The sequence below is a fragment of the Myotis brandtii genome, unplaced genomic scaffold, assembly GCF_000412655.1.
Source record: "Myotis brandtii unplaced genomic scaffold, ASM41265v1 scaffold177, whole genome shotgun sequence".
In the NCBI taxonomy this organism is placed as follows: domain Eukaryota; kingdom Metazoa; phylum Chordata; class Mammalia; order Chiroptera; family Vespertilionidae; genus Myotis; species Myotis brandtii.
The window spans coordinates 780,383-796,518 of NW_005356555.1; the positions used below are offsets into that span (position 1 = coordinate 780,383).

Here is a 16,136-nt window from a genome sequence, read left to right on the forward strand (position 1 = left end):
ATGTTAGTTTCAAGCTGCCTGGCTGCCGGTCGCCATCTTGGCTGTCAGTTAATTTGCATATCTCCCTGATTAGCCAATGGGAAGGGTAGTGGTCGTACGCCAATTACCATGTTTCTCTTTTATTAGTGTAGACTAGTAGCCCATCACGTGATATCATGCGCAGTAGGCCACCCACCGCTTCCGCAGGAGCTGGTGGGAACCGCAGCGCATCACCGGGAGCCACGCTGCTTCCACGGGAGCCTTACGGCTTCCGCAGGAGGCAGAAGCGAGTCGCCGGCAACCACGGGAAACGGGAAGGAGCTGCACTGCTTTCACAAGAGGTGGGCCCACGGTCTCCTCTCTGGGCCTGCGCTCGGCCATGGAGGCTGCGGGCCGGCCCCGCTGTCCCTGTCCATGTCTGCTCCGTCTCTGGGGGGCCAGCCTGAGCCGGGGCGCAGTGGCTCACCGGCCCCCTGTCTGTGTCTCCATCTCCGCTCCAGGCCTCACCAGCACACGCAACCTCCTCCTGTCTGGTTGTGACCCGTTACAGCGTCCTGGCCTAATTTGCACATTTCCTCTTTATATGTATAGATACTATGCACCTGCTCTGCAAAGTACTAGTTGTGTGGGAAAGTTTCAGAGAAAATAAGGCATAATGTAAAATAGAACAAGCAGAATAAAAGTGCTAATGCCACCACTCTCCATTTTGTCATTCCAGGAGAGACACCGGTAATCAGTCATAATGCTGTTTCCCATTGAAACCAGGGTCAGCCTCAGAATTCTTTTCTACATGGCACTTGGGGCAACTTTTGCATGCATAGATAAAAATCTATCTTCTGTCCTTTATTCAAAAAATAAGTGCATTCCCAGAATCTTGGGTCTCCTCCTTGCTTTTTAACTTTTTGTTTTATATTAGTTATATACTAGTAAATCCTTTTTTATATGATTATTGGAACCTGAGAACTTCCTGAGAAAGCAGAATGGGGTAATGTTGCTTTTCAAGAAGTTGAAATTTTCAAATTCAAGAAGATATAATTTGTTTTCCATCCGTGATTACAAAAGCCCAGTCCCAATACTTGTCACTATAAGCATTATGTTTTTCTTGGTTACTTCCAGAGTGATTGTCCCTGTACCATGTTATTTGTATAACCAGTTTCAGGACTGTAATGCTGGCAGCCTTTAGTAAATGGCGCCCACATTTTTTAGTGTCCTGGCACCAGGATTCTCTTCCTTACTGCTGGGGTCATCAGCTTTGGCAGAGATTAAAGGTCTCATTAGTCCTGACTTAGTGCCATCGCTGATCATTCCTGCCCACCTGTGTTTTTGGCCCTCTTCTCATTCCACATGTTTTCCATTGGTGCTACAAGGGCCAGAGTTTCAGCTGCATATATTGATAAATCTCAAGTATATAGACTAAGACTCCTCTTACACTTTAGACCAGTGATGGTGAACCTATGACACACGTGTCAGAGGTGACAGGCGAACTCATTTTTTTGGTTGATTTTTCTTTGTTAAATGGCATTTAAATATATAAAATAAATATCAAAAATATAAATCTTTGTTTTATTATGGTTGCAAATATGAAAAAATTTCTATATGTGACACGGCACCAGAGTTAAGTTAGGGTTTTTCAAAATGCTGACACACTGAGCTCAAAAGGTTCACCATCACTGCTCTAGACCCTTAATTTCAGCCGTCGTGGGACATTTCCACCAGGGTGGTAGGAGCTAATGTAAAGAGCTAACAAATACTTGTGGCCAGAGGCTGTGCTAAGAGCTTTACAATCATGTCTTAATTTAAGCTTTCCAGCAACCCTTAGCAGTTATCGTCCCCTTGTTACAGATGAAAAATATAAGGCTTAGAGAATCACACCATTCGTATGTGGTAGGTCTGGGACTGGTACACAGGCTACCCAGAGTTTAATGGTATCTACAGACAATTCATTTTGGCTTGTACAGTAGAAATCATCCCACCCCTCTACCTACGAACTTCAGTCTCAGCCTTAAATCAGTCCAGTCTACAACAGATACCGTCCTGTTCTCATATCCTTCTCCAAGGTCCAGTAAGTTACAGGTCTTCCAATTCTGTCTCCTAAAAAAAAATAGCTCTCCAATTTCTACCCCCTGCTTTCTACTGTAACCACCATAGACCTTGAGCAGACTATCATTATTTCTTACCTAGAAGGCAGTTTACTCCCCCCCGACCCTTTTTTTATCCTTGTGGACTAGGAGAAAAGAACTGGTACAGCAAACCACTATTTTTCTCAGTGATCTTCCTTTTTTTAAAAAAAATATATATATTTTATTGATTTTTTACAGAGAGGAAGGGAGAGAGATACAGAGCCAGAAACATCGATGAGAGAGAAACATCAATCAGCTGCCTCCTGCATGCCCTTGACCGGAATCAAACCTGGGGCCCTTGAGTCCACAGGCCGACGCTCTATCCACTGAGCCAAACCGGTCAGGGTAGTGATCTTCCTTTTAAGTTCATTTTCTACCGTACCTGTCTTGGATAAAAGGATAAGAAAACTTAGTTTGGAGCAAGTGAAAGGTTTTTCTCACATGCATCGCTGTAATCATGCCTTTTGTTTGCTTGTCTTCTAGGAATGTTTACCCTTGCGGAAGTTGCTTCGCTTAATGACATTCAACCAACTTACCGAATCCTGAAACCATGGTGGGACGTGTTTATGGATTACCTGGCTGTCGTTATGCTGATGGTAGCCATCTTTGCAGGAACCATGCAACTTACCAAAGATCAGGTGGTCTGCTTGCCAGTATTGCCATCTCCTGTAAATTCAAAGGCACAGACACCACCAGGAAATGTCGACGTTACCACCAATATCCCGAAGATGGAAGCAACCACTGACCAAGACCAACATGAGCGGGTAACAAGTGACATTTCCTTTGACACATCTGCTGTGACACCTGACATACCTCTCAGAGCCAGATATCCTCACCCAGATTCCACAGCTCCAAATCAGGAGGCGAAGAAAGAGAAGAGAGATCCAACAGGCCGGAAAACAAACTTGGATTTTCAGCAATATGTATTTATTAATCAAATGTGTTACCATCTGGCCCTTCCGTGGTATTCTAAGTACTTTCCATACCTTGCTCTTATACATACTATTATTCTCATGGTCAGTAGCAACTTTTGGTTCAAATATCCCAAAACATGCTCGAAAGTAGAACATTTTGTTTCAATATTAGGAAAGTGCTTTGAATCTCCTTGGACTACAAAAGCATTGTCTGAGACGGCGTGTGAAGACTCGGAGGAGAACAAGCAGAGAATAACAGGTGCCCAGACTCTACCAAAGCATGTGTCCACCAGCAGCGATGAAGGGAGCCCCAGCGCCAGTACCCCGATGATCAACAAAACCGGCTTCAAATTTTCGGCCGAGAAGCCCGTCATTGAAGTCCCCAGCATGACCATCCTGGATAAAAAAGACGGAGAACAGGCCAAGGCCCTGTTTGAGAAAGTGAGGAAGTTCCGTGCCCACGTGGAAGACAGTGACTTGATCTATAAACTCTATGTGGTCCAAACAGTTATCAAAACTGCCAAGTTCATTTTTATCCTCTGCTATACAGCAAACTTCGTCAATGCTATCAGCTTTGAACACGTCTGCAAGCCGAAAGTTGAGCACCTGACCGGTTATGAGGTTTTTGAGTGCACCCACAACATGGCTTATATGCTGAAAAAGCTTCTCATCAGTTACATATCCATTATTTGTGTGTACGGTTTTATCTGCCTCTACACTCTCTTCTGGTTATTCAGGATACCTTTGAAGGAATATTCTTTTGAAAAAGTCCGAGAAGAGAGCAGTTTCAGCGACATTCCAGATGTCAAAAACGATTTCGCGTTCCTTCTGCACATGGTAGACCAGTACGACCAGCTGTATTCCAAGCGTTTCGGTGTGTTCTTGTCAGAAGTCAGTGAAAATAAACTTAGGGAAATTAGTTTGAACCACGAGTGGACATTTGAAAAACTCAGGCAGCATGTGTCACGCAACGCCCAGGACAAGCAGGAGCTGCATCTGTTTATGCTGTCAGGCGTGCCCGATGCTGTCTTTGACCTCACAGACCTAGATGTACTCAAACTTGAACTGATTCCAGAAGCTAAAATTCCTGCTAAGATTTCTCAAATGACTAATCTCCAAGAACTTCACCTCTGCCACTGCCCTGCGAAAGTGGAACAGACTGCGTTTAGCTTTCTCCGAGATCACTTGAGATGCCTTCACGTGAAGTTCACCGATGTGGCTGAGATTCCTGCCTGGGTCTATTTGCTCAAAAACCTTCGAGAGTTGTACTTGATAGGCAATTTGAACTCTGAAAACAATAAGATGATAGGACTTGAATCTCTCCGAGAGTTGCGGCACCTTAAGATTCTCAACGTGAAGAGCAATTTGACCAAAGTTCCCTCCAACATCACAGATGTGGCTCCACATCTTACAAAGTTAGTCATTCATAATGACGGCACTAAACTCTTGGTACTGAACAGCCTTAAGAAAATGATGAATGTCGCCGAGCTCGAGCTCCAGAACTGTGAGCTAGAGAGAATTCCACATGCGATTTTCAGCCTTTCTAATTTACAGGAACTGGATTTAAAATCCAACAACATACGCACAATTGAAGAAATCATCAGTTTCCAGCATCTAAAACGACTGACTTGTTTGAAATTATGGCATAATAAAATTGTTACCATTCCTCCCTCCATTACCCATGTCAAAAACTTGGAGTCACTTTATTTCTCCAACAACAAGCTCGAATCCTTACCAGTGGCAGTGTTTAGTTTACAGAAACTCAGATGCTTAGATGTAAGCTACAACAACATTTCCATGATTCCAATAGAAATAGGATTGCTTCAGAACCTGCAGCATTTGCATATCACTGGGAACAAAGTGGACCTCCTGCCAAAACAATTGTTTAAATGCGTGAAGTTGAGGACTTTGAATCTGGGGCAAAATTGCATCTCCTCCCTCCCAGACAAAATTGGTCAGCTCTCCCAGCTCACCCAGCTGGAGCTGAAGGGCAACTGCCTGGACCGCCTGCCAGCCCAGCTGGGCCAGTGTCGCCTGCTCAAGAAAAGCGGGCTTGTTGTGGAAGATCACCTTTTTGACACCCTGCCACTCGAAGTCAAAGAAGCATTGAATCAAGACACAAATGTTCCTTTTGCAAATGGGATTTAAACTGAGATAATACGTGCACATCCATGTGCAGGAACAACTTCCTAGATTGCAAATGCTCACGTACAAGTTATTGCAAAATAATGCGTTTTAGGAGTAGACACATCTTTAAAAATAAAACACAGAGAGGATGCATAGAAGGCTGATAGAAGACATAACTGAATGTTCAATGTTTGTAGTGTTTTAAGTCATTCATTTCCAAATCTTTTTTTTTTTTTCTTTTGGGGAAAGGGAAACAAAAAGTATAATCACTAATCTTGGTTTCTTTTTAAATTGTTTGTAACTTGGATGCTGCCGCTACTGAATGTTTACAAATTGCTTGCCTGCTAAAGTAAATGATTAAATTGACATTTTCTTACTATATCACCTTTATTGAGGTGTCTTGATTTACTTTGCTTTAACTCAGATCACTAAAGACATCAAGTCCAAGCTTTTAAATATAGATTTGCTGAAATATTGATTCCTTTTCTGTTATAATTTAAAGCACCCCAAATAAGCACTTCTTATAATATTTGGCTGGTACAATTGTTTCTGAGAATCCCATTTTATAGATTTTACACTCTCAAAAGTCTAGCATACAGTAAAGGTGTGTAGCTTTGTTTATTTTTAAAGACTAAATAATGACAAAAAATAATAGAAAATAGCATTCCTCTCCTCTTAGTAATAGCTGTTTTCCCTTAGCCTGGAGTTATGATTATATGGTGCATTTTTCTTCCAGTAATATAGGGTTACCAATAAACAGAAAATGTTTTTAAAAAATAAATTTATCTGATTACAACCAACATAGAATTTTTAATGGCTTAATGATTAACAACCTTCCACTGTCTATCACCTTTTGGAAGATAACACAGAATCAAAGTAAGTCTTATTTAATTTTTTGCCCTGTTTTCGCTGTTGGGGAGGGGCGGGAAGGACTTGAACTTCATTGGGTTGGAAAACTCCTAACTTTCCATATTCATTTTAGTGACAGGCTGTATTTCCTGTGTTTGTCTGCAGGTAGGAGGGGTCATACCCAGGGAAATGCTGGCAGAATGTCCATTTTAATTTATAGCTTTCCTTCTTTATTTAACTTACAAAGTGTCTAAATCCATTTCGGAAAATCAAAAACTTCCCTGCCACCTGTTTAGGTCTTGGTTGGCAAGCATTTCATAGGCCTTTCTGTGGGAGTGTTTTTCCAAGAGATAAGTGTCTGGCACTCGATGGCAAAGTAGTATCCTCTCTACATAAGACTCAAGTCACCTAATGAAACACTGGTCGTTCTCTTGTCACCCCCTATGATGGCTTGAAGGATGTTGCAGAGAATATGAAAAGGACTCACAACCCTGCTTTTCTCCAAAATAACTGAACTCTGGGGGTACTGGCCTGTTGCAAGTGGTGGTGAACCTTTACCTGCTGTACAGCTTGTAAGTACTTGGAGAAGTATCCTCTCCAGTCGAAAAGCCTGTGGCCACTGTGGCTCAATTAGGAACTGATCCCAGCTCCAGCATCCTAACCACTCCCTCTCCTGAAAGACTTGAGATAGAGGGAACGATTCTAAAAGTCCAAGTTTAGACAGAAGGCAATGGTAAATGTGGGGGATGAACAAATTCTCTCCCGTGTACACACCTTTTCTATCAGCATTCATTAATATAATCACTAGTATTGATTATGCGCCTACTCTGTGCCTAGCTAGTTCAAGGAACTGGGGATTCAGTGCAAATAGTACAAATGATTGATTATGATTGTAGCATGGAAGGTTTATAGAACCTGCATGGATGAATAACGGCTGGGATGGGAGCAAAGTTAGTTAAAGAGGAGCTTCAGGGAAGTGTTGCACTTACAAACTCTGCTGTACACACTCCTGGACATGGCCCTCCCACAGCCGTACATACCGTTCGCCCTGCTTAGTAATGCCACCACCAGAAATTGGTACAGCATTTTCAGAAGGACGTCACACTGTCTGGCTTGTGAGATCACGAGGCCAGAGCTTATGATCCTTGCTTTACAGACTAGGAGGCTTGTCTTCCTTTCTTAAAACAAGAGCATGTTGTATTTGAACGGTACAAGTGGCAGGCCACCCACTGCGTGCTTGCCTGGCTTTTCAGAGGGGAGAACCGTAGGAGCTGGAGACGGTGCCACACCCCCAACGCTTGGCCACCGCCAGCTGCCTGTAGGCACCTGTTTTTTAATCAGTACTTGGGGTTCAGCCACTTAGAACTGATTAGTGTTACATGCCTCCAAACAATATCAAGGGGTACCTTTTCTCATACCAAGACTTCTGTGCACCTTATCAGCCCCTAATGATTTCCTTGAACTCTGAAGAGTTCATGGTCAATTGATTTAAATGCTGCATTCCTTGCCACTGTTTGCAAGTAGCAATATTCTAAAAGCAGTTTCCTATGAAATGCTGATTCATAGGAAATGTGCTGCATCTTGGGAGTTTCAACAAAACAGAAGATTAAATTAGGAGCCCAAATATACTGTCCACCCAGGTATCAGGTATCTATCTTCACAAATTCATGTTGGCACTGCACACACCAGACATGTGTGTTTGTGGAGGGCGGAGGGAGGGGGGGGGACACACAGAATGTACACATTTTGGCTCACTAGTGTTTTTTATATCTTTTTTTCAAAGTCCCTTGAGCTTCCTCTGAAGAAAATTATTTTCTGGTTTACTTTTCCTGTTTAACTTTTTTCCCTCAGCATTCAATTGGCTCAACAGGAGTATTTTTTGAACATAAGCTGAAAGTATTACAGGGACCCCATTCTCTGTCGTGACAATTTAATAACAGGTAGAAAGAGTTTGTTCTCTATAAGTCCTGGCCTGCAAGTCTTGACCAGTTGACATTTTTCACATATAAAGGGGGAAAGTTTTATGTTTTATTAATATGATTGCTAGCACTTTCTCTGACTGCCTCCCCTGGACTCTGTTTTGACCAGCAACTAAACTCCCAAGTTGCTGATGGCAGCAGACTCCCAAGTGCCCTTGAGACCGACGCCCTGTGGTTGTTCCCTTTCACCTTGCTGAATAAAAGCCAGAGTGCTGTCCTCTCCCTGAGATTGCTGGCAGCACTTGCGTCAGTAATTCATTCCAATAAAATGGTCCCTTTATCAACTGAATCTCCAAACAAAGGCTGTACTAACAAAAAGCCCCTTTCATGAAAAGAAAAAGGAGGGTGAAAAAAAGAAAAGAAAGAAACCCTGGAAAACAGTTTTCAAATGTCCTCTAACTTGTGACTGCGACACAAAGAAGTGGCTCCTTTGTGGCCCGGCTGGGCCTGACCAGCTGTGGCTCTCCTAGGACACGGGCACCAGGTGTTCGGAGTGGTGTCTGCCGCAGGGGAGGGGGCAGAACAGCCTGGCCTGGCGACAGTCATGCTGCCGACATGGGGAAAAGCCCCTTAGCTCACAAATCTAAAAGGTCCGGAGTAGGGTATCTTTCCTGTCTTCATCCTTCTGACCCTGAAAATACAACGTATAAATTGTCCCAGGCAAGCATCGTCTTGTGGAAATGCACACGATTTTTTGCTTAGTCAATCCTTCAGGTTTGGTATGGTGTTTTTAAATCCTCACCCGAGGATATGTTTTTTGGTTTTGTGGGGTTTTTTGGTTTTGTTTTTCTTACTGATCTTAGAAGCAGGGGGAGAGAGAGAGAGAGAAACATTGCTATGAGAGAGAATGATCCATTGCCTCCTGTATGCACCCAACCAGGGATTGAACCTGCAACCTAGATATGTGCCCTGACCAGGAATCAAACCCTTTTGGTGTACGGGACGCCACTCTAACCAACTGAGCCACCCAGCCAGGAAGTCCTGCAGGTTTGTCTCAGACTCATGATCTGCTACCCTCCTGCTGTGGGGCCCCTGATGGTGCAAAGTGCCTGCTGTCTCTATATCTGTCCTTTCTTTAAGATTCCAGGCTCTGGAGCCAGTGTCTGGATATGAATCCTGCCTCTGCCTCCGCTGTATGACCAAAGCAAGCTACTTAACTTTTCCAAGCCTCAGTCTCATCTGTAAATGGGCATCATAATAGTGTCTACCTATGGCATGTTTTGTGAAGATTGAATGAGGTGATTTGTTTTAGGTACTGTGCCTGGCAGATAGTAAGTACTCAACAACATTCTGCTGTAATTTTTTTTTTACCCTTGACCCTGACAGAGTGTTAGCCTGGCCTCATGTGCACTCTCTCATTCCTCGGCCATGGCATTTTCAGTGGACACTTAGGAGCACAGAATAAAATGTGTATAAAATAAACCATTACTCGGGGCTAGACGTAGCCATGTGACTGAATTCTAGCCAAAAGAGTGGGAATAGAAGTGGAATGTGCAATTTCTGGATCAGGGCCTTAAAGGTAAGGGCATGCTGTCCCCTGCCTCGTTCCTGCTGGTCAAACTGCAGAGAAAGAAATGAATCCAGTGCAGACCAGGCATGGCCCAGCAGCAGAACAGAAGCAGCCCGGGCTCCTGACAACTTCCAGGAGCAAGGTTACATAAAGGGCATAAACTGTCTTGTTTACGCCTCTTTTTAAAAAAAAATATTTTTATTGATTTCAGAGAGGAAAGGAGAGAGAAACATTAATGGTGAGAATCATTGATTGGCTGCTTCCTGCAGGGATCAACCCCCCCACCCCCATCCACCCCCGAATCGAACTGAACTGTGACCTGGTTCATAGGTCGATGCTCAACCACTGAACCACACCGGCTGGGCTGTTTATAGCTCTTGATGAGGGGGCCCTCATACTTGCAAGTCCTAAAGACTTGCTACTCAAACTGCCCTGCAGGGCCAGCACCTGGGGACTTCTTAGAAAGGCACAATCTCGGATTCCTCCCCAGACCTAATGAATCAAAGTCTGTATGTTAACAAGGTGATATTCAGGTCATTCACAGGCAAGTTAAAATTTGAGAAACATAGTCCTAAACACACCTATGGACCAATCAGCTGGTCATCATCAGGAGCTGGGACTAGGAAGAGGATGTGCTGGTGGCCAGTGTTTTCACCACCATTGGTTTCTGCCGCTCCCATCGGCCTCTTGCGGAGTGCTAGTTGGGGTTTTGCTGGTGCTTGTGGCTTAAACCAACTTCCATGTTCCTCTACCCCCGTTTGCTCCTGCTGGCAACCATAACAACCACAGGAAGGAGGGGTGCCATTGTCCGCTGCTCGAAGAGGTGTTAGTATATATCATTCTCCCAGGATCCTGAGGCTTCGAAGGTCCTATAACTGCCCTAATGACATACGCACCGTGCTCAGCCCATAGACACCCTTCACAAGTCTGGGCAGCTAAACAACCCCATTTCATTGTTTAACCTTCAGGTTGAGTCTGGGTAAGCTGCTTCAAGTTCACTCAACCATGGGATAAGCTGCCCATTTCGAGCCTTTTCAGAATGTCCCTGGAAACTGCCAAATTGCCTGGCATGAAGCAGTTGACTGGAATCGTTTCTGGGGAAGACCTGCCCAAAGAAATCACTAGGTGTTGAGCCAAGCTGCATAGATAACTGTCAAGAAATATATTTCTTTCAGTTTGCCAGTGGAAAACTATAAATAGTAGCCACGTAATGCAGTACTTTAAACTGCAGGACTGCCTGGATGGAAACCTCTTTAAGATGGATCTCCAAGGGTTCACCCAAATCTTGCCTGCAACTTAGGCCTGCTGGCTCTCTATCTGGCTTTGGTTGTGGTGAAAACAGCCGGTCACCATCCAGAGAGTAACCCTTCATCTTCTTGAAGGTGGTGATGAAATCACCCATCCTCTCCTGTTCCCCATGATGTTGTGAGGTTATGTCAGCGCAGTGCCTAGAGCACCCTGGAGATAAACAGTGCATAAATATAGTTTGCTGTTAATTTATCATCACAGTAGGCAGGGAATTCAGTTGAGGACAGTGTTTTCATCTCTGCCTGAGAAGTAGCTGATGCATATTCAAGACCACACCTTCCACTTACCAATTCTAAGTAACTGCTAATTTTTTAGGGGATTCTGCTTCAGGTTTCCTTTTCTGAAGGTTGAAGAAGACCTTAGAAAGTTGATAGGGCAATATAATAGGTCAGACTATGCTAAATGGGCACTTGACTTACTGGGAGGTGTGAATTCTCCCCATATTACAGATGAAGAAACAGGTTAGGTGCCGAGCCAGCTCAGCCAAGGGTTCCACAAGCCTGATGAGGTTAGGTGCCGAGCCAGCTCAGCCAATGGTTCCACAAGCCTGAGTGAGGGCGGTGAAGGATGGACAAATGACAGACAAAGAATAAGCTGGGGCTCGGTGGATCTTCCTGTGCCTGGCTGAGGCCACAGAGAGAGATCCAGAGGCAAGCTGAGGCTTTATTTTATAGCCAGAGGTAAACAAGGTAGTGGTCACCATAGTTACAATGTTCTTGTGAGTTTCACTTGTTTTGGCAGCACTTGCTGCACCTCCCTCGGCCCATTAGCTACCTAAGAAGGATCTAGGGAGCATCATGAGGTCAAGCCTAATTATGCTAAGAGGACTGCCCTCTAAGCTGGGACTTGTTTGTGGCTTTGCCAACAGGTCAGTCCGAAGCTTAACCCTATAGCCGTGCCCTACAGTTAGGCAATCTGCTAAGGTCACCTAGGCAGCAGGAAATGGGGCGCTGCTAAATCGGTATTTAATCTCATCCTCACAAGACCACTATGAGAAAGGCATTAGCCTCACTGAAGTGATGAACAAACTGACTCAGGATAACTCGTCTCTGGTTCCACATTGTAACCAGCAGATAGAATTTCAAACTCAGGCGTGTCTACAACCAGACAACTACAGGACAGCAGGCTGGTGCTCTGTCCGCAATTCAGAAAGAGGTTTTGAAACCTATGTTGAGCCCTAGTCATTTTGTCTCAGTGGGTAGAGTGTTGGCCTGTGGACTGATGGGTCCGGGGTTTGATTCTGGTCAAGGGCCCATATCTTGGTTGCAGGCTCCAATCACAGCCCTGGTTGGGTGTGTAAGGGAGGCAACCAATCAATGTTTCTCTGTCTTTCTTCCTCCCTTCCACTCTCTAAAAATCAATGGAAAAATATCCTCGGGTGAGGATTAACAAAAACAAAAAACAAAAAAGAAAGAAACCTGTGTTGACATCCAGTTACATAAATCTGCCCCAAGCTAAGATTTTTCCTTCCTGCATTAGTATTAGGCGTTTTTTATGTGTCTCAGCATCTGTCCTTAGCGTTACAACTTGTTTCCTCTGTTAGGCTCTGACAGTCATAAAAGGGCACTCCACCCAAGGTAATGTAATTATTTTCCTTCACTAAATGTTCAAGGCATGCCCGCCTTTACTCCTGGTCATTGACTCAGGAATGAGAAAGCTCCGTCGCAGCGACTTGATGCAGAGTAAATGTGGTGGGGAGAGACATTCCACAGGTCCAGAAGGTGGGTGCAGGAGAACACTGTAACATTTGCTGGGCCCTCCAGGCAGATGTGACTTTTCCTGCCAGCATGGCATTTCTGACAGATGCTCCAGCTGTTACCATCCCAGGCGGCACCAGTGCCTGCATCACCCTGACCTTTATTTTTACTGGATCTCTTTCTCCTTCCGTTGAGGGTCACTGACTCCACCGTCTGAACTTGGGCAATAATCAGATATTTGTGGGCTGTGGGTAGAAAGAACCCAGTTTTGCATGGAAGAAGCTGATGACAAGGAAGAATGCAGAAAGTTGAGGAAGCTAACATTCCCACCCCTGCTGGTACCTTTATACTCCTCTCACCTCCAGATTTGCATTTCAAAACTTCCAGAATGTTTTGATTTTTTATTTTTATTTTTTTGCTTTCTTCCTTCCTTAGTCATTGTAATTTGGTCTAATATTTACCTAAAGTGAGCTCAATTTGGTGGAGTGAATTTTAACCAAGACATGAATTATCATTTGAAAAGCATATGTGAACGTGAGTAGAAATTTTTCACAAGATAACGCAACTCCTACAATCAATATAAACAGAAGAGTCTTCTCATTGACCAGGACTAAAATTAGTGTTGGTAGTGACCAAGAAAGTCTTCGGATGGAGCAATAAGTAGCAGCTCAGAGGCGGCCTGGAAAAAGGCGGGGATGTTTTAAAATATTGTAAACAGCTATTCTATTATTTACAGAATAAAATTAGCCCAATGACACATTCTAAGTATGGCCTCAGTTCTTCCACCAGCTGGTGCTGAAGGCGCAGTAAATAACATGTGTGCTCAATTGCAGTGAATCGGGCCCTGGGGCAGTGGCTTTGGGGGGGCATTACAGAGGTAGTAATGTCACTACTCAGAAATTCTCCTAATAGTATGAAATTAATTTTCTTGGCCTGAGACTTAATTCCCTGTGTATAAGCAGCCTCCTGCCACCAGCTCAACCACCTGCTCTTTGTCACCGGAACTGAGAAGCTGCAGAGTTGGTGGCTGTGGTTCAGGCTGAAACTGCCTCACTAGCAAGTCACGTCATGTGGGTGGGGTTAATGAAAGTATATCCCTCATAGCACAGTTGTTTGGATTCAATGAGTTACCACATATGAAGCACTTAGGACAGTGGTTCTCAACCTTCCTAATGCCTCGACCCTTTAATACAGTTCCTCATGTTGTGGTGACCCCCAATTTCATTGTTACAAATTGAACATAATTAAAGCATAGTGATTAATCACAAAAACAATATGTAATTATATATGTGTTTTCTGATGGTCTTAGGTGACCCCTGTGAAAGGGTCATTCGACCCCCAAAGGGGTCTCGACCCCCAGGCTGAGAACCACTGACTTAGGACAGTCTACCACGTTGAGTACTTAATACGTTTCAGTTGTTTTCATTAATGTTTCTTAAGTATTTGGAAGATGTAGCCATACCACAAGCCTATTTAAATATAGTATTACACTAGAGGTAAGGAAATGAACACTGCCCAAGTAGAAACTAAGTGGGCTGTTCTCCCCTTTCAAAAGCCAGCAAAGCCAAGTTATTGGGAACTTGTTGCTTGTCTCACAAGCAACATTTCATTCATTCATTAATTTGTTTATTTTGCTAAGCAAATCAGAGTAACCACACTTTGTATTATTAAGAACCCCCTTTGGCCCTGGCAGGTGTGACTCAGTTGGTTGGGCGCTGTCCTGTACACAAAAGATTGCCGGTTTGATTCCCAGTTAGGGCACTTGCCTGGGTTACAGGCTCAATCCCTAGTAAGGGGTGTGCAGGAGGCAGTGGGTTGATATTTTGCTCTCACATCAATGTTTCTCTCTCTCCTTCCCCCTTTCTCTCTCTTTTTAAAACTAAATAATAATTTAAAAAAAGAATTGGCTTTGGTTGGTTATGAATGTTTCTAAATAGTTCTCTAAACTCGGGTCAGACCCAATGGCCCATCTGCCCACAGGCCTGAAGACAGATTTCCAAAGAATAGCTGCAAGGAACTCTGTCTTGGACTAATTTATTAGATTCTCCATAAAAAGGTTGACTATTCTAGCTGTACAGTGAATAAGGAATTGATTGCTGATATAGGGCAGCAAAAAAATTATTTTCCCTCTCCCTGGATTAGATTCATTGACCAGGTCCTGTAAATTAGATTGACAAAAGATATCAATGAGCCCTAACTGGTTTGGCTTAGTGGATAGAGCGTTGGCCTGCGGACTCAAGGGTCCCAGGTTCGATTCCGGCCAAGGGCATGTACCTTGGTTGCGGGCACATACCCAGTGGGGAGTGTGCGGGAGGCAGCTGATCGATGTTTTTCTCTCATCGATGTTTCTAACTCTATCCCTCTCCCTTCCTCTCTGTAAAAAATCAATAAAATATATTTTTTTAAAAAGATATCAACGAGAGAAAATTTTTTAAAAAGTTTACTAACCAGTACATTGTGCATGCACATGGGAACACTCAGAGATGAGTGCTCAAAAGGGTGGTCAGAACGTGTGCTTATATAACATTTTAACAAAAAGAAAACCAACAATACATTTTAGAGATGCGACAAGACAAAGCCAAAGGACTTTGAGGTCTTCGGGGTGGGGAATTATGGGGAGGCAAATGTATGGGGAAACTAATGGCAGATGAGGGTTAGTTTTAGCCAAGTTTCTTTTGTAGATTCCTCTGGTGCCATCTCTGAGCTGATAAGGGTCTAGAATTGTCTATGTGATTAACGTCTGTTCTTTCTGGTAGAGAGGAGAGACAGGACATCTTTGCAAAGCTGCATCCTGCTTTTGGACAAAAGACGTAGGCAGAGAGCTTTTCTTGTATCTGCTTTTTCTCAATTGCCTTCAGCTTAAAATAATCCTTATGCCAAAGTGACATATTTGGGGATTGCATATTCCACCTCCCTTCACTGGACTAATCAGTATTTTGTTATTTCTGTTTGGTTAACTTGAAACTTGTACTAGGACTGGTCATTGGGGTTGAAAGTATTCAACCTTTTCTAATCTATTCAAGAAGATAAAAATCATCTCTATGATCACAAATAGTTGATCATTGCTTCCTTTAAATAATTCATTTTAAATATGAATATTTTAAAAATATCTGATTTGAAAATGCCAAGTTTATGTCTAAGGCAGTGGTTCTCAACCTTCCTAATGCCGTGACCCTTTAATACAGTTCCTCATGTTGTGGTGACCCACAATCATAAAATTATTTTCGTTGCTACTTCATAACTGTAATTTTGCTACTGTTATGAACCGTAATGTAAATATCTGATATGCAGGATGTATTTTCATTGTTACAAATTGAACATAATTAAAGCATAATGATTAATCACAAAAACAATATGTAATTATATATGTGTTTTCTGATGGTCTTAGGCGACCCCTGTGAAAGGGTCCTTCGACCCTCAAAGGGATTGCGACCCACAGGTTGAGAACCGCTGGTCTAAGGGTATGGTCATTTGAAAAGAAACATTCTTTCTACTCATGAGGGTTAGTTCGCTCTTCTTGGACGTAGAAAAAAGGTGGATATATATACAATATTTAGGAAATGCATATGTTGGCCATAGCGCAGCACAAGTGCACTTTGAACAGAATGCTTATTTTACAAGTACCTTCCGTCCAGGTTTGCACTGAGCATCTT

At 43.4% G+C, this 16,136-nt stretch overlaps 1 protein-coding gene across 4 annotated transcripts in view; it reads left to right on the top strand.

Annotated features, from left to right (window-relative positions):
* LRRC8D (leucine rich repeat containing 8 family, member D) overlaps positions 1-5,530 on the top strand; it is a 125,614-nt gene extending 120,084 nt beyond the window's left edge. For all 4 annotated transcript variants that reach the window (XM_005863361.2, XM_005863362.2, XM_005863360.2 and 1 more), the window contains exon 3: positions 2,583-5,530. In XM_005863361.2, coding sequence (XP_005863423.1) covers positions 2,585-5,161 — 2,577 coding nt within the window. In that variant the 5' untranslated portion in view covers positions 2,583-2,584 and the 3' untranslated portion in view covers positions 5,162-5,530. The remainder of the gene's footprint in view (positions 1-2,582) is intronic.
* The last annotated feature ends 10,606 nt before the right edge of the window (positions 5,531-16,136 follow it).